A 27,868-nucleotide genomic window follows, 5' to 3' on the forward strand; every position below is an offset into this window, starting at 1 on the left:
GTCTATTCTAATATTCAAAGAGTCAATATTTCCGTCGATCGACTGTAGACTTTGCTGCCTGGCCAGCAGTGTGGTCTCCAACAAGTGGGGGGTTCAATGGTGGTAGGTCCTGCTCTGAATCATAGTGTGGAAGTTGCTGCGGCCTGGTCGATTTCTGTGCCTCAAATGTGTGTCGGGCCTGCTGCTTCTCTGTCTTCCCCATATTGATCCAGGGGAGTCGTGAGTTGTCTATAGGAAGATGGAACTACCAGTGGTGTCACCCGCAGACCGGTAGGCCACATGAGGCAAATAAGGAGAAGTCTAAATGTGTCGCGCTCCAGCAGGGGTGGCCCCGAAGGCAATCTGTGTGCAGGGGACGCCACAGCAAGATGTCTACCAGGGGTGCAGGAGCAGTAGTAGTCCTAGGCAAGGTAACCCCAGGAGAGGGAGTCCGCTCTCTGCAGGAGATGTGTGTCTCATTCACCACCACCCAGGAGACTCCGTAACAATGGAAATTATTAACATTAGAGAATGCTAACTTTGTGAAAAATACAGAAACCGCAGACTTAATGTATTTGCCTAACTTGAATGGATGTCTCTATTTCGAACTAGAGAATGATAGACAGTTTCCCATATACTTTGTTACAGCATTCAAGCTTGAATCATTCCATGGGATGGCTGCTTATCAACATACCTGTTCTTAGGAGCAGCCTCAATGGTTTCCCTCAATGCACACCAGCAAAGACACAGTTTACATAATAGTCTCACAAAGAAACATGTAAAAAGGGAGATTAGCTAGTTGTATAGAGTGGTCTAGAATGTAAAAAACACATTGTGGCAGGGCACATGAGAAATAATCATTGCCATTATCCATATATATGCCAGTCTTTAGGCCTATATTCCTAATGTACATTAGGTCTTAAGTAAAAGAAGAGCATTTGATGCATACAAGACCCTTTGGGTAAACAATTCATATAGCATATCAAATCCTAATGTACTCGCATAATGCAAGAAAGTATTAGAAAATATATTAACAAGGCAATAAGTATGCATTGGCAGGATGTATATAAGACATAGGTTGAGGTGAAGGTGCAGAAGCTCCCCTGGAATATACAGAAATGTGGCCTCCAACCCTTATGCATATGGCCTTGAGTCAAACACAGTGACCTCTGAGCCCAGGGCTAAGCAACTGGTCGTGCTCTGCGGCTGCCCCTATACTATCTAGCACAGTGTTGTGCTCTTGGCTCAGCCTACTGTCATACCCATGCAAGTTGTGCACTTATGTGTCCCTACTTTAGGTTGCTTTGCAAAATATATAGTCATTGGATTGTTATGAAATAAAATAAAGATTGTGAGATAGACCAGACCACTTCATGTCATACAGGTAAGAGCCTCTGATACATTGATCTGTCTCCCATTTCCGCAGGCCTTTCACAAAAAAGAAGTCTGTACTAGATTTCTAAACTGGTCCATGTAGCTAATCTTGAGATATTTTACTATTTTAAAAGAATATTCTGCCACTGATTTGACCTGGGGGATAGGTGATTTACTAATGTTTTTCTCAACTGAATATTTGCAGACTGACCTGGAACAGGACGTGTTCGATCGACTGACTTCGCTGCAAGAGGGAATAATCCCAAAGAAAAAGGCTGCCAGCGATGATGACTTGCACAGGATCAATGAATTAATACAGGTAATAGCAAAATTCTTAAGGGTGAACATAATTTCATCCAGTGACGAGAGTCAGGCTTGAATTGATCTTTCAAAAGCAGTTAAACACTATGGAAGTCATATGTAAGGGGATGTGCTAACTTCTGCCATCTAAATTTGGGCCTGGATGTGTACAACTTAATTTGCTTCTGTTTTTTCAAGTCTGGTGTCTAGTGTCTTCACCTATTAGTTGTAATGCCTTGTGTTAGCGCCGGGCCTTTGGATCAGTTGTTCATTGTGGGAAACTGTGAACTTTTTGCAGCACCACCCCACTTTTTGCCTGGTTTTTGATGTAACTTTGACTGAGGTGTACTGAGTCCCTGCTAACCAGGTTCCCAGTACCAGTGTTCTTTTGCTACAACTGTCCCACAATTGGCACAAATTCAGCCCCCATATAAGTCCCTAGTAAATGGTACCTAGGGTATTGGAAGTGAATAGGGTCCTCCAGGGCTGCAGCACAAATTGTGCCACCCTAGGGACCCCTTGCCAAGATCATGCAAACAGCCATTACAGGCTGCTTGTCTTAGTGCAGAGAAAACTGAAGAGTTGACATGCCACACATCCCTGTGCACCATGCTCACAGACACTGAATGAGACATAGGTGAGCCACCTCTACTGCAGGCCATACCACCCTAAGGCAGGGTTCATTATATCCCACGTGTGGACGTATCTGCCTGAGCAGATATGACCCTGCAATATCTGAGCCTATTCTTGGATACTGTACATGCATAGGGAAGCCGTAGAGAGGTCATGGACTGAACACTCAGCATTATGAGTTCCCCTACTCCATGATGGCTTTACTGTATCCTAGGATGTTTGGTACCAAACATCTTGTCTTACTAAATCCACACTGATGCCAGTGTAGGATGCATTAATAAATGCACACAGGGGGGGCAAGGCTTAGCCGGCGAGCATGGCGGTCGTGTAGAGCGTGAGCTCCGACCAGCCTTCGAATATCCTGCTTAAATATCCTAGCCCTGGCCATCATAAGCAGGTCCGGACAATCCGGATCGGTGCCCGGTCCTGTGGGCATTTCTCGGCGGCGAGAGGAGGCGCGGGGATCGGCTCCCGCGGCCCGGGCTTCTCCCGTGATCAGAGCGGTCCGGTGCGGCCTACGAAGCCGGGGCCTCAATTTTGGTGCTGCCCGACAACTTGGAGTGGCCGCGCCGGGAGCAGAGGCGGCGCGGCTCAATCGCATCCCCGGAGGCCGGGGGCCCCCGCGGACGGAGTCTCCTGCGGAACAGTGGCGAGAAGGGAAGGGTCGAGCCCAGCGAAGGCCCTGGTGGGGGTCGCCGGAGACGCCCAGAGAGCGGAGCCATCCTGAGGGAGCGTTGTAAGGCGCTGCATAGCCGAGGGGCGCGCCAGGACAGACGATTGCTGCTGCCACTATCTCAGGTCGGTGCGAGTCTTAGCAGCCCAATGAGAGGCTCGGCGGACGATCGGGCCACGGGGAGAGGGGATACTGCTGCTGGGGGGCTGATACTCGGGGGTCTCATCGGGCCCCGGCGCAAGCTGTTGGTGGCGCATCTCCAGCGCTGAGCCTGGATTGAGGTCCGGACCTGCGTCACAGAGCGGTGCGCGCTGGTTGGCACCACAGAGGTCCACATCACGCCATTTGAGACACTCTTGGGCGCCCCCCCCCCTCCTCTTCTTGACCGAGTGATCGGCAGTTGGCGGCCATTTTGAACCCGGGGCCTAGTGGCGGGAGTGGGCCACACACCGAGAGCAGCATGACGAGAGGCGGCGGTGGCCAGAGTAAACAAGGGACAATCAAGAAATTCACAGAGGCGGCCGGCGCAAAAGGAGCACAGACGCAGGTGCCGGACAACGCAGCACTTATGGCGGCGATCACGCAGTCCAGGGACGTGCTGGACGCCAAGATTGGGGCAGTGGGTTCGGATGTCATGCTTCTCCGACAGGATCTGCGGAACGCAGTGGAACGAATTACAGGCACAGGGACGTGCATTTCGGAGGTAGAGGATGACGTCTCCTCCCTGAAGAAGAAGGTATTGGCCCTGGAGAGGTCCCAGGTGCCTTGAGAGCGGAGGAAGCGGAGGGACGTGCACGGCGTAATAACCTATGCTTTATAGGCTTTCCAGAAGATTGCGAGAAAGGCAACGCAGAGAGCTTCTTGACACAATGGCTAGAGAGCTGGCTTCCACCGGACGCTCTCTCCCGCTGCTTCGTGATCGAGAGGGCCCACCGGTCGTTGACGCAGAAGCCCCCGGCGGGCGCGCACCCGCGCCCCATGATCGCCTAACTCCTGAACTATGCTGATAGGGACACGGTACTGAAACAGGCAAGATTGAAGGGCACGCTCACATACGATAATGCAAATATCCTGATCTTTCCGGACTACACTAAACAGGTGCAACAGCAACGCCAATCCTTCACTGCTGCCAAGGCTCGCCTCAGGGGCCTGCAGCTGCAATACGCTTTGCTCCACCCTGCAAGGTTGCGGGTCATCTTCCAGTCCCGCACCTTCTTCTTTGACACGCCAGAAGAGGTCTTTCAGTGGACGGATGAGACTGTTAAGGTTCGGACTAACGCAGCGAAGGGCGGGGAGTCCGACTCCTCCGCGAGCAACTCGACCAGGAGGGGCCCGGAGGATCGGCATGGGCGCAGGGGCAGATCTCGCTCGAGCCGTGGCTCGAAGTCTGGGTTGACCACACGTCAAGATGAGGAGGCGCCGGAGATCCAGGAGGATGTGCCTTGACTTTTGAGGGACCTGACATGTGATTCACTCTAATGCGTAAAGTAGATGACCAGGCACAATGCTGCCGAGGCTGGTGGCCACACATGGTTTGGTTGGGGAGGGAGCAACAGCCAATTTACGTATGGGCTGCTGTGAGGGGTTCCATTGGAGGGGGTGGTGTCTGGCTCCCTGTTGGGGCCAGGACCATGCTCCGACCACGACAGGTGCTTCCATGTTCGGGAGGTGGGGGGAGGCTGGGGAGAAGTTGGGGGTTGGTTTCGAGGGATGGGGGGAGGGATTGCGCTACAATTGCTGCTTGCTGACCGTCTTCAGATTTGCCGGGGCTGCCGGCGTGGGGCTGGGCTGCGATACATCGTACAATATAAATGTCTCTTGATGGTGAAGGAGTGCGGCTAGGCCCGGGTGGGACACGGAGTATGAGCTGAAATGTGCGGGGGATGCTGGACAAGGTGAAGAGGGGGGCTGTCTTTACGTGGGCTAAGAGGAGGGGAACGGACTTACTCCTCCTGCAAGAAACACACTTGCTAGGCACCAAGGCGCTGTGCCTTCAGAGAAATGGGTTTACACACGCATACCATTCTGGGTTCACGAGGGGTGGCAGTCCTTATCCACCGTAGGGTTCCCTTTCGCTCATAAACGTACGTGGACTGATGCGCAGGGCAGATTTGTATTGGTGCAGGGAGAGATTGGAGGAGACCCAGTACTCATTGGTAGTGTATACGCCCCGCCACCATTGCAGTGGACCCTGGTTGAGAAGCTACTTTCCCTCTGGGGGACATGCCCAATGCTCTGTCCATAGTAGGTGGGGATTGGAATGATGTGGTGGACGTCGCATGTGACAGATGGCGCTGCGCTGCCGGTATTCAGAGCGCGGCGGGGAGGGAGTGTCCTGCAACCAGGTTGCGGGCCTTGCTCACAGGTCTTGACTGGGTAGACACATGGAGACACAAGCATGGCTCGCTCAGAGAATATACGTATTTCTCAACAGCGCGGGACTCCTTCTCTAGGCTCGACTACATATTTGTTCCGAGAGGGATGGCGAATAGAGTGTTGTCCGCGGATATCCTGCCACGGGCGCTGTCTGACCACTCGCCGGTCTACGTTATACTTGATACTGGTCGCGCTCGGCAGCCCTTTCGGTGGCTTTTGTCACCATGTCAGCTGATGCAGGATGCCTACCGTGCCCACATGACCCGTGAACTTGATCACTTCCTGTCCACTAACGTGGGCACGGTGGTCTCCTCGGCGACGCTTTGAGTGTCGATGAAGCCCACGCTGCGAGGCGTTGACATTTCATGGTGCGCGGCAGCGCTTAAGGAGAGGCGTAGAGACCTAGTGCGGCGCGAGGCTGACCTGGAGGCGCTGGAGCGTAGGGGCAGAGAGGAGGATGGGGGGCCGGCCAGGAGGCAGCTGGCTCTGGCGCAACAACAATATACTGCGGTGCTTCTAGACGAAGCCAGGCAGGCATGGCTGGCTACGCGTAGTCGTATATACCAATGAGGCGACAAGTCCTGCAAGATGCTGCATCGCCTATGTCAGGGCATCATGCACGCCCAACCCCTGCCCCAGATAGTGGGACTAGATGGGGAGCCTATCTTGGAGCCGGCGGCGATGGCAGGGAGCTTCGCTACATATTATGAGGCTTTATACGCGCCACAGGAGTGCTTGGAAGCGGAGGTCGTACAACGATTTATTGATGACCTTCCACCGAGGGCCGTCTCAGACGAGGCTCGTGAGATATTGGACCGCCCCCTGACGGATGCTGAGCTAGCCACAGCGCTGGGTGAACTGAATCCGGGGAAAGCGCCTGGACCGAATGGGTTCCCCAGTGACTTTTTCGGCGCTTCGTGACGCAACTGAGCCCACATTTCCGTCCGGTTATAGAAGAAGCGCGGGAAAGCGGTACGCTACCACCAGACTGGCGACATGCGGAGGTGGTGGTTTTCTTGAAGCCAGGGCGACCCCCGGAGAGCCACGCGTCTTACCGCCCGATCTCGTTGCTCAATACGGAGGCCAAGATACTGGCTAAGGCCCTGGCGAATAGACTTAAACCTTATATCACCGACCTGGTACATCCGGACCAGGCCGGCTTTATGCCACAGCGTGCCACCCGCCATAATATAAGACACGCTCAGGTCGCAGTGTTGGCGTGGCGAAGATTGGGGGAACAGGCGGCGCTGTTTTTAGTGGACATGGATAGGGCATTCGACTCCCTGAGCTGGACATACTTGTTCGCCTTGCTGGGACGCCTGAACCTGGGCCCTCGATTCTTGACCTATGTGCGGCTCCTATACACGGACCTCACAGCAGCGGTGCGAGTGGGGGGAGAGATATCCCGCTCCTTCCGGATCGGGCGTGGGACGAGGCAGGGCTGCCCCCTCTCTCCATATCTGTTCGCTCTTGCCATGGCGCCCCTTGCGGCTTGGATGCGAATAGACGCTCAGCTCAGGGGATTCCAGTGGACGACTGACGTGATGGATAGAATTGCACTGTATGCTGACGACGTTTTGTCCTTTCTCACTGACCTGGAGCGATCAGGGCCCCGTCTCCTGCGAATCCTGCAGATCTTTGGCGAAACCTCCGGATTATATACGAATCCCCGAAAATCTATACTCTGGATTTTGGGCGCCCCGCAGCCGGTGGGGGACTGGGCGAGTGAGCTCCAGATAGCCACAGACGGAGTGAAGTATTTGGGAGTGTTCCTATCCGAGGACGAGACCGCTGCTATGGTGCGCAACATTGCCCCTGTCTGGGAGCGCACACGGGAAGACCTCAAGGCGTGGTCTAAGATGCCGCTTTGCATACATGGGAGATCGGCCATCTTTAAGATGGTGACACTCCCACGCCTGATTTACCAGCTACAGAACCACTCGGCCCTGGTTGTGCAGGGCTGGTTCCGGCGTATTGACTCAGCGCTTAGCCGGTTCCTGTGGGAGGGGGGCGCAGCACGGGTTGCCCTGCGGACATGCATCCGATTAACATATACCGGGGGCCTGGCCACCTCAGATGTCCTATCGTATTACCAGGCATCCCATTTACTGGTCTTAAATGACTGGTGGTATGCGGATAGAAGCGACCCCGCTTACGCAGTGGAGAGGGCATTGATGGGCTCCGCGTCCGTCCACACACTGCTTTATTCAGCGCCCCTCAGGAAATCTCTACCATCTATTACGCAAGTGGTCTTCCAGGTTTGGAGACAGGCACTGCGTAGGATGGGTTGGTGGGGCGTGCTTACCCAGGAGACCCCGCTGTGGCGTAATGGCCGACTACCTCAGTTGGGCACACTGATGGGCTTCCGGGGATGGGACACGATCGGCATTTCTACTTTAGGAGACGTCATGTCGGGGGGTGTGCTCAAGTCCTTCGATGATCTGCGGGTTGAATTCGAGATGCCGAGATCCCAATTCTATAAATACCTTCAGTTCCGTCATGCCCTGATGCCATATATAGCGGGGCTGAAGGGCATCCCAGAGTTTAGTCCGCTAGAGGCCAAAGTTTTCATGGGGGAGCTACCCGACAAGAAGCTGTCCCGAATCTACCAGACCCTTGTACGGCACTGCTCCACCGACCTGCAGCGCCTTAAGACGGCGTGGGAACAGGATTTTGGGGAATTGGATGAGGAGGATTGGGTGGAGGCACTGGAGAGCCCTAGGGGAGCTGCAATTTCCATGCGCCTGCGACTCATTCAATTTAGGTACCTACACCGCACATATTATACTAGGCAGCGCTTATGGAGGGCGGGTTTGATTGCGTCCCCAGACTGCCTTAGGTGTGGGTCGGAGGTTGGAACGCTGATGCATACAGTGTGGGATTGCAGGGCGTTGCAGAGATTCTGGACGGGGGTGCTCAGCTGTTTAGACGAGGTCCTAGCCTGGGTACTTCAGAGAGACCCTAAACTGACACTGCTGCACGTCATGGCTGGGGTGGGAGGCAATAGGTACAAACGCCATCTACTTCTACTGGGCTTAACACTAGCGAAGAGAGACATTGCACGCGCATGGAAGGCGCCCCAGGCTCCATCACTCATGGCATGGAAAAATGGTATGGACTTCAGCATGGGGCTGGAGCAGCCTATCTTTGAGGCTAGGGGCTGCCTGCGAAAACACTTTAAGATCTGGAAGAGGTGGGCAGACTATCGTGGCCTGGAACTAGATCCGCCACCCGAGGACACCACAGACCAGCCCTAGATATAGCCGGACAATCATGGCGGAACTTTGTACTTATCGGTGCTCAATACGCATTGTGCACTGGAGGTGTATTAAATGAGTGGAGCAGGCAGCAGCGCACGGGGGGTGGGAGTTGTGGGTGGTGGGGGGGGGTCCAGGCTGATGCACTATTTGTTTGTACATTTTACCTCCTAAAAAAGAAACGTCTGCATTTGTGATTTGTTCAAGGATGACGGTGATTGTCTTTGGATGGCAGAGCATTGCAGGATATATGCTTATTATGCAATCAATAAAATCTGTTTAAAAAAAAAAAATGCACACAGTGGACACCTTAGAGGGTCTCTGAAAACCTTCCAAACATGAGTGTGGTCTCTGACTAGCCTTAGCCAGCCTGCCACCACCAAATATGCGTCTGGGCTCTAAGTCCTCATTTTTTGCTTTGTTGTCCGAATCCAGGAACAATGCCTGCTCTGGGCGGGGGTGCTTCACATCTCCTCTAGGCAGTAAGCGGCATTCCAAGGTGGGAAACTTCAAATGGGATGCCGCCTTTGAAACGCGACCCAGGCAGTTTCATATTGTGGAGGATGCCAACCCCCTGTCCTGATCCCTTTTGGCGGGAGCATAGGTGGTTAAATTAGCAAGATTATGAGGTGTGCACACATTCAGCCAGCACCACCCCTCAGGTGGAGCAGGAGATGTGGATCCCAAATTCCAGATTCCTCCCTCTTGTGTTGGAGAGAGTTAGCCTGTCAGGGGCATGCCCACTTCCCACAGGAAGTGGTCATATAGAGGGTGTAGACACCCTAAAGGTTGGTAGCCCATTGACTACTACCTATCACTCCCTCTAACACCCCTATATTAAGTATTTAGGTGGCACCCCTCGACCCAGAACGTCCGATTCCTGCCTACCTAAGAAGGACGAAATGCAGCGAAAGCCGAGAAGAGGTGAAAAACCAGTTGACTTGCCCCCCAGCTTTGTCTGCTTCCCTCATCCAGAACTGTGCCAAAGTCGACTAGTCCTGCAGCTGTGACTCCAAAAGCCTGGGAGGACTGCCTACCTTTGAAAAAGAACCAAGAGTCTCCTGTGGAGTAGCAGAGCTGCTCCTCTGTATCCTGTAGGCCCCCATGAACTGCTCAAGGCCTCTGGACTGCCAAAAACCTGACACCGGAAAGCACCACTGCACCTGTTGCTCCAAGCCGAGCTATAGTGAGCCAGCGGTGCCAGTGTGTTAGCCCAGCAGAGACAAAGCAAACCTTGGACTTCCTGACACCAACTGAAGCCTCTTTGTGGCGTCCCCCTCAACCGCTCCCAGTGACAAACCTTACGCCTAAGGACACCTCTGCACCCTTTGGTCTGGAGAAAAGAACCAAAGGTGCCCACACATCCTTGGGCATCGCAAGAGTTGAGCCACCTTGCCGGTTCTGCATAACTTATTCCACAGTCCAAGCCTGCAGCCTCTTTGTGTCTGGACCGATCCTCCATTGAAGTGAAGGGGGCACCTAATGCTGTAATGCACCTCTGCACCCGGACACCCAGCACGGCTCTTTTGCTATGGTGGATGATCTTCACCACCCCCCCTGCCAGCACTTTAAAAATTGTAAAAATAAAACAAGTTTAAAACCTGTTGGGGATGCTAGGTCGCGCACAACCGTGATGGCCGTGCACCAGTGAGGCTCCGGCTGCCTGGCAGAAAAATCCTCCACTAATCCTTCTTATCACCTCCTGTTTTAACTCTGCATGCCCGTAAGCTGCACTCATAAATCCCGCCTGCCTCTGGTGCGCTTTCTGATGACTGCCACCTCCCGCCGCTGCCTTCCGAGCTGCTTGAAGACCAGAGCGGGGTAGGCGTTGGGGACAACACGGGACCCTGCCCAGCTAAGGTGGGCACTCGAGCCCCACGGCGCCCACGTGGTGTCAGGCCCCCGGCGGATGGCGCACATGTGCGGCTGGAGTGGCCGCTGCCCTGCTGAGATTCTCGACCCTCCTCGATTGCCTGCTGTGGAGGTAAGCCCCCCAAGTAGATGAGCACTTGCAATATGGAGAATGAGAAGCGCTTTTGACATATATTTTGGCGGCGCTGACGGAGCGCAGACACTGTGAGAACTGTGACCCCCTGCTCCTGCACTGGCAACATGCTACATCTGATAGAGCCTACTAGCCGCAGATTCCTTAACGTAGAATTATCCCCAGGCGTGAGACTGGATCCGGAAAACTTTTCTGCCACAGCACCCCTGCCCACCGGGGGACGGCACCACGTGACTCAGCCCTGACGTCCGCGTTTGTGATGTCAGCGAGTATACATAAGTCCCACCCCGGCGCGCCTACGTCAGTTTTTTCTCTTTCCACGTGCAACGCGGATCCGGATTGTGTCCTGGTCTATTTTCAGGCCTTCTCTTCTTTTTCACGCTTTGGCGTTCTTGGAACAGTGTGCGCATGCCTTCGGGCATCAAGACGTCTACCTCCTGTGCACGTCCTATGTCAGTGACGGACCCTCACCCGATTTGCATGTGGTGCCTGGGTGAGCACCACGACTCAGAGTTGCGAAGCCTGCCAGCACCTTAAGCCTAAATCACAGAGGGAACGCCGGATGAAGTTGCTGTCGGCGGGCTTGTCGATGTCGTCCCAGCGTCCGTCCCCTACCTCGAAGGCAAGGCGCCACTGGTTTCGTCTGCGACATCGCCTTTTGTCGCGGCCCTTTGGGCGTGGCTCACCGGCTGGTAGGTCCTTCAGTTTGTCTCGGAGGCCCTTTTCCTCCTTCCGAGGAGGGCGCCGTCTCCCCACGGGACAGACACCCCCGCCTGTCGCCTCCCTACCTGCCGTTTCCTGGTGCGGAGGGGACTAGGGCCCAAATGACAGCCTATGCGTGCTGCAGGCTTCTTTGGCCCTTCCTCCACCTCCTGGGACGTCTGAGGATCCCTTGCCTCGCACAGGGACTATCGCGGAGTCGTCGCCGGCGGCTCCGGCGCCAGAGTTTTCGGCTTCAGGTCGTAGGAGGGTGGCGTCGTCTAGGTGTAGTCCTTCGGCGCCTAGCGTCCCTGCCTCGCCGCGAATCCCTACGGGGCTCCCTGTGGTGTCGCAGGTGATCGCCGGGACTCCGGGCTTGTCCCCGAGTCCCCCTCGGTCCTCTGAGCAGGCGGCTGCCTCACCAGAGGTCGAGCCGGCGCCGTTTCGGTTCAGGAGCCCTCCTCCCCGGCTCCGGTGGAGTCGTGGGTGGAGGCCCGGATTTGGGGCGCTTTCCCGAGTCCCTCTCGGTCCTCAACGTGGGCGGCTGCCCTGTCTGAGGCCGAGACGGTGCCTTTTTGGCGCAGCGTCTTCGCCGTTCCGGCGCTGGCCTCGCCCCATTCTCCTAGAGAAAATGTGGTGGCAGTAGTCGGTCCAACGCCACGGATACCCACTCTGGCGCTGGCCGACGTCGATCAGGCGCCGATGGCGGATTCCACAGAGCCGCGCCGGCGTCGTATTGTGGATTCGTCTCCTGAGGTCCCTTCTTCTCCAGAGGTCCGTCATCTGTTGGTTTGTTCCTCCCCGTAGACAGGGCGCCGTGTTGTTGCCTTTTCATCTGCATTTTCCAGGGAAGGCTCTTCGCCGTCCCCACGGCATAAATCCTCGAACCCTTCTTTCCGTGGTTCGCGGCTGGCTTCTCCACTGGCCTCTCCGTCTTCCCCTGGGGCCCCTCGGGTTCCCCATTCATCTGTGGATCTCCCACTATTCCGGGGCTGGCCGCTTCCCCTGAGACATCGGGATGGATGGCTCAGTGTGCAGCCGTCGCCCACGGAGTAATTACTTTCCCCTCCGCGGCGCCCTACTGAGGCCAGTGTTGCCTTTGTTCGGGCTATTTCCACGGCTGCTGGTATTCTGAGGATGGGTGAACCTGTCACTCCATTTCCTACAGACAACCTCTTGGAGCTTCTCCACCAGGGCTCTGGTGGACGAGAGTTGTTCCTTCCTTTTGAAGCGTCACTCCATAATTCTCTTATGGGGGGCTTGGGGGCGCCCTGCCACAGACGATCTGGTGCCTCAGGCACTACTGCATCGCCATCGTCCTGCTCCGCAGGACCCTGTCTGTCTTTCTTTCCTCCCTTCTACTCAAGGCGCTCTTCTGCGGAATGCCTTTCCGTGTTTGCCTGTGGTGTTTGTTTCCTCCGTCTCGGAAGGCCCGGTGGTTGGACCCATTGGGGCGTAATGTCTTTGCTTCTTCCAGTGCTGCCTTGCGGCCGCTTAACACCTTGCGTGTGTTGACCAGGGCTACTTTCAGCCTGTGGGACTTTGTGGAGTCCCTTCTTTCTCATGTCTCCCATGAGGGCGCCCGTGCTGATCTGCTGGGCCATGTGTTGGATGGTAGGGAGTTGGCCGTGTTTATTCTTCGTGCGGCTTTGGATGTTGCTGATGCTTTTGGGCGTGCTATGGCCACTTCTGTGGCTCTCCCTCACCATGCTTGGCTACGTGATGCTGTTTTTCCTGAAAATATTAGAGAGCGTCTGGTCAACCTACCTTTTGACGGGGTCCTGCTGTTTAATACTCATGCAGACTCCGCCATTCAGCGTCTTCTTGCGGGGCTCCGTCCTCCTCCTCCTCACCCCCCTTCTCCTCCTTAGTAGGTTGTTTTGCTGATCCTCCGGGTCTTGGTGGGAGGCATTATCCTACTTGCTTCTAGATTTGGGTTTTGGAGTGGCTGTTACACTTTCTGTGAGGGTTACTGTGCCCTCTGGGTCCTTGGTTGGCCCCTCTCTTCAGTTGGCTGCTGGTTCAGCCCCCTATTTTGATGGGGATGTGTGTTTGGCTGATTACTAAGCCTTCTGTGGTTTCTGCCACAGGTCTATGGTTTGTCCTCTGATGCGGGATTGTTTTTTCCCTAAGAGTGGTTCCCATGCTTCTTAGGATGTGTCCTACCCTATGTGGGGTACATGTAGCTATTGTATAGCCCTGTCTTACGCTTGGAGGGTGTGGACTCCCCCTTGCGGGTTCCTCGCCCCTCCTTGTGTCGCTGTATTACGATGGTGCGGTTTTTGGTCCTTACTGGGGCCTAGCTTGGCCATCTGCGGTGTTGTGCTGCAGTGTTTTTGTCCCTTGCCTGACGTTTGCTCTGGTCCTCTGTCTGGTGTTTCTGAGAGAATAGTTTCCTGTGTTGACGGCCTGGTCCGTCCTACTTGTTTCTCCTCTTATCTTCTAACTGATCGCACTTCTTCGTGGATCGGTTCTGTCTGGCGCGGTCCCCTTTGGGGTTGTTTGGGAGGTTTCAATAGCCTTGCCCTTGTTCAGAACCCGGCGTGGTCTGGGCGTTTAGTTTCGTGGCGCTTGTCAGTGGATGGCTGCCCCGCCTGCTCTTCTGTTCTTTGGCCGGAGGCCTTGGCGTGGGCCCTGGCGCTCCTGCTTCTTGTCTTGTGGGGACATTGTGAGATTACGTTCTTATTCTTCCGCCTGCCTTATTGCTGAGGCACTGTTCTGTCTTGTCTGTTGACTTCAAACTGACAGGCTCGGCTGCCCTCTGCACTGGGTATGTTTCCCGGTGGAGGGATTTGCGTCGCTTCTGCCTCTTCTCCTTGGAGTCTATGGGTGGCTCTTCTTCCTCGGTACCTGTACCGGTGGAGGTCCGTCCCTGGTGCATTGACTGGGCTTGGGGTGTTCTGGCCTCCTTCGTATTGCACTTGTTTTCTCCTGTTGGTGAAGGCTGGGTTGCATCTTTGTCGTTCTAACACATCCCCTTGGGGTAGGTGTTCTTCCACGTTGCTGAGGTTCTCTTCAGCTTAGGGCCTGTGACTCCTCCCCTGTTGCGGTGGACTGGGTTATTTTTCCCTGTCCCCGTGACTGGTCCCCTGTTGGTGGTCTTGTGCTCGTCTGAGCTGGTGGGGTCCTCTCGCAGACCCTCCCCCCCCTTGGGTATGGCTAGGGTATCTATTCTACGTTAAGGAATCTACGGCTAGTAGTCTCTATCAGATGTACGAGTTATTTACCTTTGGTAACGATGTATCTGGTAGAGCCGATTCTCGACGCCGATTCCTTCATGACCCACCTTTCCTCCCCGTTTCTGGGAGGACCCCTCTCGGTCTTCTGTACTCACCTGCTTCAAGGCCGCGGTCCTCTGCGAATGCCCTCTTTTCTTACTCCCTCCCTAGGAGGATGCTCGCCTTGTTGTTGTTGCTCCATTCCTTCCTTCTGGTGATTGGTGGGTGAATGCCTGGGTATTTTTGCGCCCATGCATTTGGTCACCAATGTAGGGTTCGTTGTGCCCTGCTTCCTTGTGTTGCTTGCACTTCTGACTCTTACAGTCCTTGGGGTTGAGGTCCCCTGGCTGGGTCTCGCCCCTCATTTCTTTTAGGAGATTCCTCCCCTCGCTGGTGTTGTTGGGGGATGACTTGTCACTGCTCTTCCATTCTGGCCTTGGAACCCTTCTTGGCTGTGGGCCATGGCTGCAGACTTCTTCGTCTGCTGTGCCCTTTTTCACATGCCTTCTGCCTCCAGGGAGGCTGTTATGTTGCTTACAGTTGCTGCGCTCCATTCTTTCATTCCATGACTTGGTGCCTTAGTACCTGGAACTATTCTGGATGGTGCTGTTCCTCACCATTTGTTTCTTTCCCTTCTGTATAGCTGGGTTTTCGCACACTGTTCCAGTATTCTCACAGTTTTGTTTGTGATGGCTCCGCGTTGTGGCACGGAAAGTTCTCAGAAGAAAACTGACGTAGGCGCGCTGGGGCGGGACTTACGTATCCTCACTGACTTCATGAACGCAGACTACGTCAGGGCGCAGTCACGTGGTGCCGTCCCCCCGGTGCGCAGGGGTGCTGTGGCAGAAAAGTTTTCCGGATCCAGTCTCACACCTGGGGATAATTCTACGTTAAGGAATCTGCTGCTAGAATAGTCTCTACCAGATATATTGTTACTGAAGGTAAGTAACTCCTACATTAGGCTGCACCCTGACTCAGCTAATGAGAAGAACTGGGATACGGCCTGACTGTGGTTGGCGATGGGTGGTGTTGCTGCTGGAGTGGCGATTTGTTGACGCGGCCTTGCCTGGTGTGCACTCGCGCATACCACCTTGCGGCCTGCGGCTCTGGAGGTGAGGCGCCATCTTGTCACTTCCACTGTGTGGGGCTTGTGTGCCGCTGCACTGCTGTTGTGTGATACGGACTGACATACGCTTGCAACATCTGGCTATTGTGAAGAGGCCCTATGCTGAGCCTGATGCGAGGATAGACTGTAGCGTTGGGGCTGCTGTTTGACTGAGGCTTGCGGCAACCCACCCCCACACATTCCGGGCTGATGATTGTTGCGCACTCGGCTGCTGTGACCCCCTGATTGGGAAGGCCTGCCACTGGCTGAATGCGGGTGGGCTGGTTTCGGTCCTTGTCCGGAACGGATACCTGGATTGCGTGAATTGGGCCCCTCTTCCTCATGCTGGCTTTGCTCCTCCTATGTAGTGAAAGAGGATTATCTGGTGGCTGACAGCATACACCTGGCTCTTGCCATAGTCTCCGCCATTGTTGACAGGTAGAAGCAATGCCGAGACTCCTTTGCTGTGCCCCCCCCCCCCTTCCCGGGCATTGAGGACAGCTACCCAGATCAGTTCTATATGGCTGGACGACGCCCCCCTGAGAGGAGTGCTGTAAGTTCTGGGGATACCTCTTACGCCTCGCTTCTCTGTGGCTGCAATGGGGAAACCGGATAGCCTTCAGCCCAAGCTGCTGTTTGAGTCCAAGAGAGCGGCCACGTGTTCGACCTCGGAAGTTTCGATGCAGTCAGCTGTGGAGTCGTCGCAGACGCAGCCCTCCGCTCCTGAGGTTAAGGCGCTGCTCCTTGCCATGCAACATAGTCTGACTGATCTCTTGGGGAAGATGGATACCATGAATAGTCGTTTGGACTTTTTGGTTCAGAAGGTGGACAAGCACGATGGGCAGATCAAGGAGGCGGAGGGGCTTATATCGGATAACGAGGGCACCGCTTCGCAGCTGCAACTTCAGGTGTCGCTGATGGATAAACTACTCAAGATCATCACAGCTAAGAAAGAGGACCTTGAGGCTCGCAGTCGCCAGAAAAATATCTGAATCGTAGGCATCCTGGAAAGCACCAACATGTGCCGCATGGAGGAGTATGTTGAACGTCTATTGAGGGGAGCCTGTGACGAGGATCCTTTCTCGGCACAACTTATAGTGGAGCGGGCACATCGATCACTGGGGCCCTGTCCCCCTCCAGGCGGAACACCCCGGCTCATTGTGGCACGTCTTCTTAGTTATCGTGACCGGGACGCTGCGCTGAAGATGGCCCGTGAACACAAGACACTAAGATATAACGGCGTGGAATTCACCATCTTCCCCGATTTCACTGTCGCAGTGCAGGATGCACGTCGAAAGTTCCTGAGAGTCAGGCAAAAACTTCACAAAGCGCAGATTGAATATGCTCTCCTGTACCCAGCGCGGCTGCGAGTCTCCTATCAAGGGAAACATTCCATTTTTACCAACCCCCATCAGGTGGAGGAGTTCCTTAAATCGATTCAGCGCCGCTCCCCGAGGAGCGCCTCCACGGACCACTCTTCTCAATCTCCCTCTCCTCACACTGACTAAATGCAACACAGGACTGCAACATCGGCGGATACCCCCTGCTATGTGTGACAAACTCATGGCAACATGCTGATATGCTGGGATGTGCGACAGTTTTGACCTCAGAGACGACGCCTTAAGTAGAAGATACTTCACTAAATCCTGAGGAGACACGCGACCAGCTATGGCTCATGGCCAGATAAGTGTACAACTGGCATACAGACTATGCATTTTGGGATGAGTGCACACGTATGGGACAGGTGGTTTGACATTGGACTAAGCCAGGCACCCTTCCTTCCTCAAGCAGTCCCTTCTGGGGGCCCTGAGACACTGTTTTGGCAGTACTGCGGGAAGGCTTTGTGGCGCACTGGTGATACCCCCCGCATGGGCGATCCCCCCTGTTTACTGTTTTGGTTTTCAGCAATGCAATATGAGGATACTGTAGTATTTGTGTTCATACATACATGAAGAGATGTAGCCGAGGCAGATGTGGTTGAATTAAGTAGTTGGTTTATTCAGCCATTGTAGATTAACAGGAGGAATAACTCTGGAACAAGCAGCCCCACCAGGAGCAGCCTCTTAGCTACTCAGCCCATACTCCAACTGTCAATCACACTCACATTCTAACCTGGAACACTCACACTGGCTGAGTAGCTAGATGCAGAGAAGTGCAGTAACATAAACACTAAACCCAGAATACTACAGATACTTTGATCTGCACTACACAGCCTTTGGATATCTTGGGTTTTGAGGGAGGGTACAATCCCAGCACGTTTAGGGTGCTGTTGTGGGAGGGGATGGGATGGGAATTGTTTGCTGAATCAAATGTTTTTTTCGCCAGCAGCTACTCATTCAGCACACTTTGCGGTGCATATACACAGACACCTAAATGTTGACATCTTTAGCTACATATTACCTCTGCGCTAATGTTCTCGCCTCCTGAGCCGCTTCACATAAAGCTACTCCCATGGAATGTTAGAGGCCTCAGGGACCCCCTCAAATGTCACCAAATCCTCGCCTACCTTGATAGACATGAGATACACATAGCCGTGTTTCAAGAGACATATACAGATCCACATAGATTGCCCTGCTTTGGGGGTAGATGGGCGTCAGATCGTGTTTTTTCATTTTACTCAATGTATTCACGGGGCACCCTGATACTGGTTAAGAAAGTCACGCCCATCATCCTGGGATGCTCCCTCAGTGGCTGCCTGTTATCGGGCACGCTAGGCACGCAGTCAGTCATGCTCGTCTGCTGCTATGGACCAAACACTGACGACCCGAATTACTTCACTGCACTATGGGGACAAATTCTCAAGGTGGGCTCTACTCATGTGTTGAGTCCATCACTTGACCAGTCACATCCCCAGCCGCATCATTATACCAAAACTTATGAGACACTTTCATACCTGCTCCCTGAAAATGGACTCATTGATGCATGGCGCCACGCCCATCCCGGTGGGAGGGAGGGTACATACTACACCACAGCACATGCCTCCTGGTCCCGCCTTGACTATTGGATAGTTTCTCGTGGGGTCCCACCGTGGATAATTTCTGTGAGGCTCATGGCCAGAACCCTTTCAGACCATGCTCCCGTCAGCATGACGATTGCGCCCCCTAACTCAATCGCTACTTCGCGTTGCTGGCGGCTCGTCCCTGAAGTACTGCTCGATGCTGTCTTTCAAACTGAACTGGGGGAAGAGATTGCTAGCTTTTTTAGTCGGAACCGAGGCTCGGTTGAGCATATTATTATGTTATGGGAGGCTTTTAAAGTCAGTGTGCGTGGTTTTTGCATGGCAAAAAGCTTTGGAGTCCTTCGGGACATCTGGCGCAGCCTGCATCGTCTTGAAGGTAAACTAAAACAAATGGAAGCAGTCATGTGGCGGGGAGAGTCGGGACCTCAGAGGGCTGCACTTCGATAAAAGCTCACTGAATACACTAAAATGGCTGAACGGGAAGTCTGTTTCCATGGCAAGTACTACACTGCTCGCTGTTATGGGGAGGGGGAACGACCCGGACGGGCGCTGGCGATGGTTGTCAGGCAGGCTCGCTTTTCTAATTACATTATGGCCTTTGGCTCCCCTGGTGGTGAAACTCAGACAACACCATCAAGAAAAGGCTCTTCGGTGCTTCCTTCGTCCCATACTGATTTCTCTTTATGCAGAGGACGTCACTTTGTATGTAAAATATCCGAATCGAAACCTCAACCCACTCCTTAGGAGATTCGGCGGGCTGTCGGGCATACACATCAACTGGGCTAAGTCACAATTATTCCCACTCACCCAGTCACCCAGTCGGTGACGCCATTCCCCACGGACTTTCCCATTGAGTGGTGTGCGGATGATGTGAAATACTTGGGGGTGCATGTCACTGTGGATCGTGATAAACTGCTACAGCTCAACTATGGGCGCACTTTAGAATATGTAACGGGCAGTGTTGCACGATGGATCGCCCTCCCCTTACCATAGCGGGACGCATTTCCCTCATTAAAAGGATCATCCTTCCCAAGCTCTTGTATCTGTTCTTGAACATCCCTTTTTCTCCGGATAGACACTTCTTTACTATGCTCCGGTCGGAGCTCATTAAACTGGTTTGGGGTGGTAAACAACCACGGGTACAATGGGAAACATTCACACGACCCTATTCACAAGGAGGTTTTGATATTTCCAATTGTGAGATGTACTATGTGTGTGCTCAGGCACACTTCGCACATTATTGGTTCCACCCTCCTAAATACACGCTACATGTCGCAACGGAATATTGGCTGGCGGACCCTATCCCGTTAGACGGCATTATATTGACTGCCCCCGCACCGTGCATGCAGCACCCGAATTCAGTTGACTGCGTGGCGACGGCTTCCCGATATTGCCAGGCTCCCATTCTCTATTCACCGCTGTTTCTGCTAACATACCACCCACAGATGCCGGATCTTCAGGAGGGAGTGTTCACCAAGACCAAAACTAAGTTTAATATAATCTGCTGGGGTGACCTCTATTTAAATGGCAAATTTTGTTCCATGTAGCAATTGTACTGGGGAGCTCCACCATCCCTCATGGATGTCTTTCTGTATATCTGGCTTAGACAGGAACAAACTCCATCGTACCTGTTAGAGCCCCCAATAGTTGCCCCACTGCACCACACGTTGCGAACTACCAATGCCTCCCACTTGGTATCCACACTGTACCTTTATACTGACATAACATACCCTCCCTGCGCTGTGCGTGATAAATGGAGAGCAGAGCTTGGACACGACATTACTGACCAACAATATAGTACTGCTGTAAGCTGACTGAACTGGTTTCCTCTAGCAGTCGATTGCGCATTATGCATTACAAATTTCTCCATTGCCTCTATTATACTCCAGTTAGATTACACAAATTTGGGCTCCGTGACACGACCAGGTGTGACAGATGCAGGGCGGAGAATGCGGATTTTCTCCACCTTGCTTGGGAATATAGTGCAGTGAGTACATAACTAGCAACAGGTGTTTGCTGCGTTGGAACTGATGACGCTCTTGGAGAGCTCACTGTACCCACTGCTGGGATATGCAGAGGAGATACCAGCGGTGCAGCGCAAGTTTGTCACATTCAGTATAATACTTGCCAGAAGGTGGGTGGCCTGTAGGTGGGGCAGAGAACGGGCGCCAAAATTCAAGGAGTGGCTAGGCGATATGATACTTTGGCAAGAGCAAGCATCTACTTACGCTGAACTCCTCCCACTCTCGTCCCAGCCTCGGGACATGTGGGACCCTCTCAGAATGTACCTCTTGGAACACCCTTTGGAACCCACTGTAAGTCCAACCCCGCAGAATTGAGAGTAAAGTGTACGCCCTGTTTATCTGTGGGAGGTGGGCGAGGGATTCTGCTGTGACTGCACTGATGCCCGTTGTCTTATATTCTTGCTATGCCTCTTTGTGCGATTTGGGACTGTTGGGCGGAAGGAGTATGTTGTAGATGTCTCAGAAAGATTTTTTTCCTTTTTTCCCCTGCCCAACCATTGATGTCCCTGAAAACGAACTTATTTGTAATGCTGTGTATGAACAATGTACATTGTTTTGCACTGCCAGACCGTTACGTTTTTTGTAATATTGTATTTCTGAAAATGCGATAAATAAAAAAAATGTAAAAAAAAGTTTAAAACCTGTTTCATTTTTGTTAGCTCGAGCATTCAAGACCTCTTTTATATACTTTACTATATACTTACATGTGTATGTACTTTGTGGGCTCTGGAGATCAGCCCTAGGACTTGTCTGCTTCCGCTTAGAGACTTTTTTTTCTGTTCCACTGCCTCTATTTAACTGTCTGTATAGAAAACGACCAGCAGAGATCAGTAAAATACCAGTTTTGCTTTCTTCTGAGGGACTTTCTGTTTTTGAATTTTTCTGGCAACTGCCTCTATTTAACTTTCTTGATAGAAAACGACCAGCAGAGGTCAGTAAAATACCAGAGTCACTTTAGCATTCTCTAGATTCCAGTCCATAGAAATTGTCTTCCACAAGCACCTGTAGACGACAATATTGTATTTTCGGTGATATAACCACCGAAGGCCCTACTTTTATATTAAAAACAGAGCTTTGGACTATACCATTTCCCTGCTTAAAGGCAATATTTCTCTCCATCTGTTCCCATGCCTGGTGTGTCACACAGTTTGGTGCTTACTTTCCCTCCATGTTAAAGAACAGTAGATGTTTCAGCAGCCAGGCTAATGTGCTGCATAGCTAAATACATATAAGGTCCTGAAGGCAAGACCGATTGCATTGCAAATGCTTGTTTTATTTAGCTTGTGCCCGGGGATTCAGGCGTGTCCAGGGGATGACACCTGGATACTACCTACACTGCACATGTGTTTTTTAGTCGGCCATCACTTACTCACCTTCATCCCAGATGATTGGGCCCATAAGTCGCTGCTAATTACCTGTATGTTGTGTGTGTTTTTGCTCTACAGCTTAACATTATGCAGAAGACCTTTAATTCTGATTTAAAGTATCAAAAACCACTTAAAATCTCCCAACACTGAAAAACACACCCCTGTACCTGGACGCCCCAGTGCCTCCCGAGATGAGCTGTTAGTGCTGCCTTGGACCTTGCCCCATACTCACCTTAAGTCCTGGGATAGGGCCCCGTAAGTTGTTAAGTGACCATAAGCAGCGTATATTTTATCCATTATTTAACATCGCCGTAAAGTGCTTTAATCACAATTGAAAGTATCAATCAGCTGTTTACTTCAAACCTGCTATTTTAAACAGTACTTACCTTTGAACAAAGTTCTTGGTTTTACAAAATTAAAGAAGTGTTCTTTTTCTAATTATGGTCTCAGAATTATTCTTTATGTTTGTGTCTTATTTATTGTCTCTGTGAGTACAACAAATGCTCAGCACTACCCTCTGATAAGCGTAACTGCTCACCCACACTACCACAAATGGAGCGTTAGTATTATCTACTTTTGAATCTGTTAACCAGTCTGGGACTCACTGTACTCTCTGCCCAGTGCACGTCTTTTTAGTGCACTATGTAGAGAGACAGCATCCTACACTTATCAGTTGTGGAAACAATCACGCTTTCTCGTCCGTCCCCACCATCGTCTAATCTTCTATTCCATTCTGGTAGACGACCTCTTGGAAAACCACCACTGCAGTCAAGGATGCCCCCATGATGGAAAGGACTCAATTTCGGTTCTGCCCTACTTGCCATGCCAAGTATCCAAGGAAAGACCTCCACAAAGTCTGCAATCTGTGTTTACCCCCCGAACATCATGGAGACTTCTGTTTGGCACATCTCAATTTCAGGAATAAAAAGATTCTTTGGAACCGAAGAGCTCACCACATTGCTTCGACTTCCATGATGCACAGAGTGAGGAAGAAGATGCCTTGACCTCTTCGGAGAGAGAGTTGTGTTGGATATCAAACAATTTGACTCTCCAGTTGTCAAAACTGATGCTGCTTTATCACCAGAATGAAAAATTAGGAGGGGTTTGGCCCTGTGGGAAAGAGGGTAGGTAGGGCCTATTATGATACCAAGAAAAGGGGGGGGTTTACCTATGCCTCTTATGAGAACACATTAATGTACAGCAAAGAGAAAACCACATCAATTAGTTAACTCAGACATTTAATTTTTGTCATTTGCTTTCAAGCTTTGTCTATTTTGGTTATTTTAAAAAAAAAAACAAGGAAAGATACATAGTCAACTTCACATTGAGCAAAACAAAAATTTTTGCCAGGGCAAAGCACAGAAACAATGTATACAATCAATGAATTGAAACACGTGAAAATGTGCAAACAAATGATATCAGTAATAAACAATTATTTCCAAAACAGTGAGGAGAAAACAGTATCATCAAATCATGTGAAACAATATAGATGAAGAGGTTAAGTCCTATTCATTAACAGCCCAATTTCCTGTCACTATGTCATTAAGGGAACATTTTGTGTGAGTACAGGAATGGGAACCCAAAACTCAATTTGGACAAACACAATGACTTATTGCCACAAACAAAATGACTTATTGCCGACGCGTTTCGAATCCCAATGTACAAATCATCGGATTCTCATCAGGGCGTGGAAATATATCCGCAGATACTGTTTAGAGAAAAAAGAGGATTGAATTTAGAAGGATAAGCCTTAACATAAATTGTGCAATTAGCTTTGTCCCAATGAATGCACCCAAGGGTGCAACATACCTCATGCGACCAATAGTTTTTGGTCACTTAGTCATTTTAAAGAATAGTCATCATACACCGTGGATGTCAACCTGCAAGGGAGCAACGTTGCTATAATCAGTAATTGTAATATAGCATGGGGCTTGCACAACTGTGGGATAGTGGTTTGCATTTATGCGGAGGAAATTACCTTCGAATCTGATGCGTCCGCTCAGAGCTCGAGGTGAGAAGAGATTAATTTACGATCCAAGTGTTCTGTCCCTTTAAATGATCTACAAACACAAAATGTGTATTCTTAGCCAAAACATATTTATGTCGGTGTGGGAGCCCAAAATGAAAAAATCGGATTGCTTACTTTGTTCGCGTTTGATTATGGAAAGGAGTTGTTTCCGTCAGCAGTCCATTTTTTTAAAGCATAAATTCTGAGACAGATGTCGAAGCAGGAGAGCCTCCGCCGGCCCAGCATCTGCCAAAGACCACAGTGTGGACAGTCGCCTCCCCTACTCATCAAAGAGAGGCACCCGCCTCGACCTCCTAGGCTACCTCTGGGGCCTCTGGTGCACCACTGTCTTCATGCCATGGTCAACACTGCTTTTCCCAGCTCGACCCAACCCCGCACCAGACTCAATGCGAAGTCCTCCTTGAATCCTTGCGTATTGGCTGTCACTTTGGTGCGGAATCCTGAGATGCCAGCTTGTCCACCATCGGAATTGAAATGGGTGGCCCGAAGCATTCAGAGCCAAGACATCCCTCCCTAAAGCCTTTGGACTCTAGACATTCAGACCCGAAGCATTCGGGGGCAAGAACTACCTCGGCACCCTCTTGGCGTCATGCCTCTTCGCCTCCATCCAGACCCCCATCTCCACCTGCATCATCCACCGCTTCTGAGGGTTTCGAATAACCAGTCCTTCAGCGGCTGCAAGAATACATCAACACCAAGCAGCAACAGAGCCATATCCTGCCGGGCTCTGGTCAGATTCTGGCAAAACCTCCACAGGTGCCGAAAGACTCAGTTTCTCACAAGAGGAAGTTGACTTTTGAGGAAGCCCTCAGTCCTCCTGTAACACCCACTCCCAAAAAGCGTAAGAAGCATAACTGGGTTGCCTCTCCACTGCCTCTTGTCCATCCTTCTCCTCCACTCCCTCCTACCCCTTCCTCGCCTATGGATTCCCCTCAACACTCACCAGAGTGTTCTTCACACACTGGGGGCTGCGAGGGGGGTGTTTCAGACAGACCACGGCCACCCTTATGACCATACATAGGGCCTACAGGGTCATGACCTTTGGGACCATTATGCCACAGAGCCTCCAGCGGACACAGACCCAGACCTGTATCTTGCATAGTGCTCCCCTCCGACAACATGACCTCGTACCGTGAGGTTCTGCATAGGGCAGCCACCTTTCACTAGGTAGAGATACACATGCAACAAGACCCTCCTCCACCCAACGCTCCCTACTGTGCCTCTCTATGCTCATGGGAATCCTTTGACCAGTAACTGAAATATTTAAAGCCTCAGTTAAACGTGAGGGTTGTTAGACAGAGGGTTTACATGAAGTCCAAGGCTTCTCCCACTGACCCACCATATATTTGGTGTCACTCATCTCCTGACACCCTAGCTGTTTCTACAGCTCGAAAGCGAGCTAACACACAGGGGACATGCCCCCTTCAGACCAGGAAAGTAAAAAAATGTATGCAGGGGTCAAAAGGGTAGTTGTGTAGTCTGCTACTCATTGGTGCATCGCTAACTCTGTAGGCCTAAACTCTTGGTATGAAGGCACCCACTGTGATCAGATGGTGGACCATGTCCAGCATCTGCCAGAACAGGATCACAAAATAGGGCAACAGTTGTTGGCGGAGTGCAAGATCATCTCCAACACCAAGATCTTCTGCAGACTGGATGCTGCAGACCCAGCTGCTCATGGCATAATAACACATTAAAGCCTTTTGTGTTGCAACGCGTGGCAGTGTGTCTCTGGCTTTTTAGCCAGAGGCTGAGCAACACCTTCGAAATATACAATTTGATGGCCAGAACGTCTTCGGCCCTCAGGTCGACGAGATGCTAGAAACTATTTCAAAAAAGATACTAGCACCGCCAAAACTATAGGTGCCCTACAAACACCTATTCTTTGTGGCTCATTTCCATTCTTCCAATACAGTGGTGCAGCCAAAACTTCCACCCCAAAATTCTCTTTCACCTTTTCAAGGCCCGTACAGCTGTCCCCTTCAGAAGGCTACTATAGGGGTGGATACAGAAGTAATAATGGCAAAGGCTGAGGAAAGGGTGCAGCCCAACAAAGGGGGTTCCCCTCCAAAACATGGACTCTCTTCTCCTTCCTCCCCGACCACACAAATCCTGTTGGGGGAAGGCTGCAGGGATTTCTGCCGCGTTGGACAGAAATCGCCTCTGACCGATGGATCCTAGACCGCATAAAAGAGGGGTCGGTCAAGGACATCATACACCACCAAACATCTCCCTCCCCCAGCACAAACTGTCCCCAGTACATTTGCGACTCCTTCAGGAGGAGATAAAAGGCCTCCTTGCCATGTGTGGGGGGCATGGAACCGAATCCGCTACAACACTGTGAAAAGAGGGTGTCCCCTTTTTGCTTTCTTGTCTCTAAAAAGAATGGATCGCTCAAGCCCATCCTCAATCTCTAACTTCTCAACAAATAAATACTGTCAGAGCACTTTCATATGGTGACTCTATAAGATGTCATTCTAATGTAAAGACGTTCCTGCAGTGGCCTTCTAATTCAATTACACAATTATGTTTATAAATATCCAAACCAGGTGACAAAAGATAGATAATATACTGAAATTATTCAAAACATATAAAAGTTTATGTTTTCTCTTTTTATCTTTTAGTTCATATAAATTCTGTTATCAATCAGAAATCACAAGACAAACATTTTTCAATTCATATCAAAAATTCAGGACAGGTACAATTGAATCATAAATATCTGCAACAAACAAATATAAAACATACAATATACAAAATTATTTAGTAATACCCCTTGGTAACAACCATATCTCTCAACACACTCACGTGCTAACAATCATACCACACTCAAACTACAAACTAGGATGGTGAAAGGAACTGAATTAATATTTAGCAAGATGACAATGCTAAAAAGATGGGCCAAGATGTAACTTAAGGCTCCCGCAGCAGGTCTACGCGCGTTTCGGCAGCTTTAAGCCGCCTTCATCAGGACCTTTTTCATCATGACTGTGCAGATACCAAGGGATCAGTTGCATCAAACAGCAATAGAATCACCAAAAACGTCTTCAGTGCATATCAGGGGACAAGACGTCCTATGCCGCCACTGAGTAACTTTTTTACATTTGAGAAACTTGTTAAATATTTGTGAAGAGCACAGATTCGCAGCTTATTCACAGAAGATTGTAGTCAAGGGAAGGCTTAGGGCTTCGACGGTCAGCTGGCATGTTTTACACCATAGTTTCAATGTACGAGGGGAGTCCTTTATATATGTTAAAATTGCTCCACAGTCAGTCCCCTCGTAAAGACCGTAATTGGGGCCGTATATCCGCACCGCACGAAGCCTCCTCCGCCAGAGTTTCTGGCGGATATACGGCCCCAATTACGGTCTTTACGAGGGGACTGACTGTGGAGCAATTTTAACATATATAAAGGACTCCCCTCGTACATTGAAACTATGGTGTAAAACATGCCAGCTGACCGTCGAAGCCCTAAGCCTTCCCTTGACTACAATCTTCTGTGAATAAGCTGCGAATCTGTGCTCTTCACAAATATTTAACAAGTTTCTCAAATGTAAAAAAGTTACTCAGTGGCGGCATAGGACGTCTTGTCCCCTGATATGCACTGAAGACGTTTTTGGTGATTCTATTGCTGTTTGATGCAACTGATCCCTTGGTATCTGCACAGTCATGATGAAAAAGGTCCTGATGAAGGCGGCTTAAAGCTGCCGAAACGCGCGTAGACCTGCTGCGGGAGCCTTAAGTTACATCTTGGCCCATCTTTTTAGCATTGTCATCTTGCTAAATATTAATTCAGTTCCTTTCACCATCCTAGTTTGTAGTTTGAGTGTGGTATGATTGTTAGCACATGAGTGTGTTGAGAGATATGGTTGTT

General features: G+C 51.3%; 1 protein-coding gene across 1 annotated transcript in view; it reads left to right on the plus strand.

The window, feature by feature from the left end:
* The window catches only part of SAP130 (Sin3A associated protein 130), a 696,083-nt gene that overhangs the window by 623,247 nt on the left and 44,968 nt on the right, over positions 1-27,868 (plus strand). Inside the window, exon 21 of the mRNA XM_078665599.1 lies at positions 1,559-1,672. Within this exon, the coding sequence (XP_078521725.1) occupies positions 1,559-1,672 (114 nt within the window). The remainder of the gene's footprint in view (positions 1-1,558; positions 1,673-27,868) is intronic.

The sequence above is a fragment of the Lissotriton helveticus genome, chromosome 11 (assembly GCF_964261635.1).
Source record: "Lissotriton helveticus chromosome 11, aLisHel1.1, whole genome shotgun sequence".
NCBI lineage: Eukaryota > Metazoa > Chordata > Amphibia > Caudata > Salamandridae > Lissotriton > Lissotriton helveticus.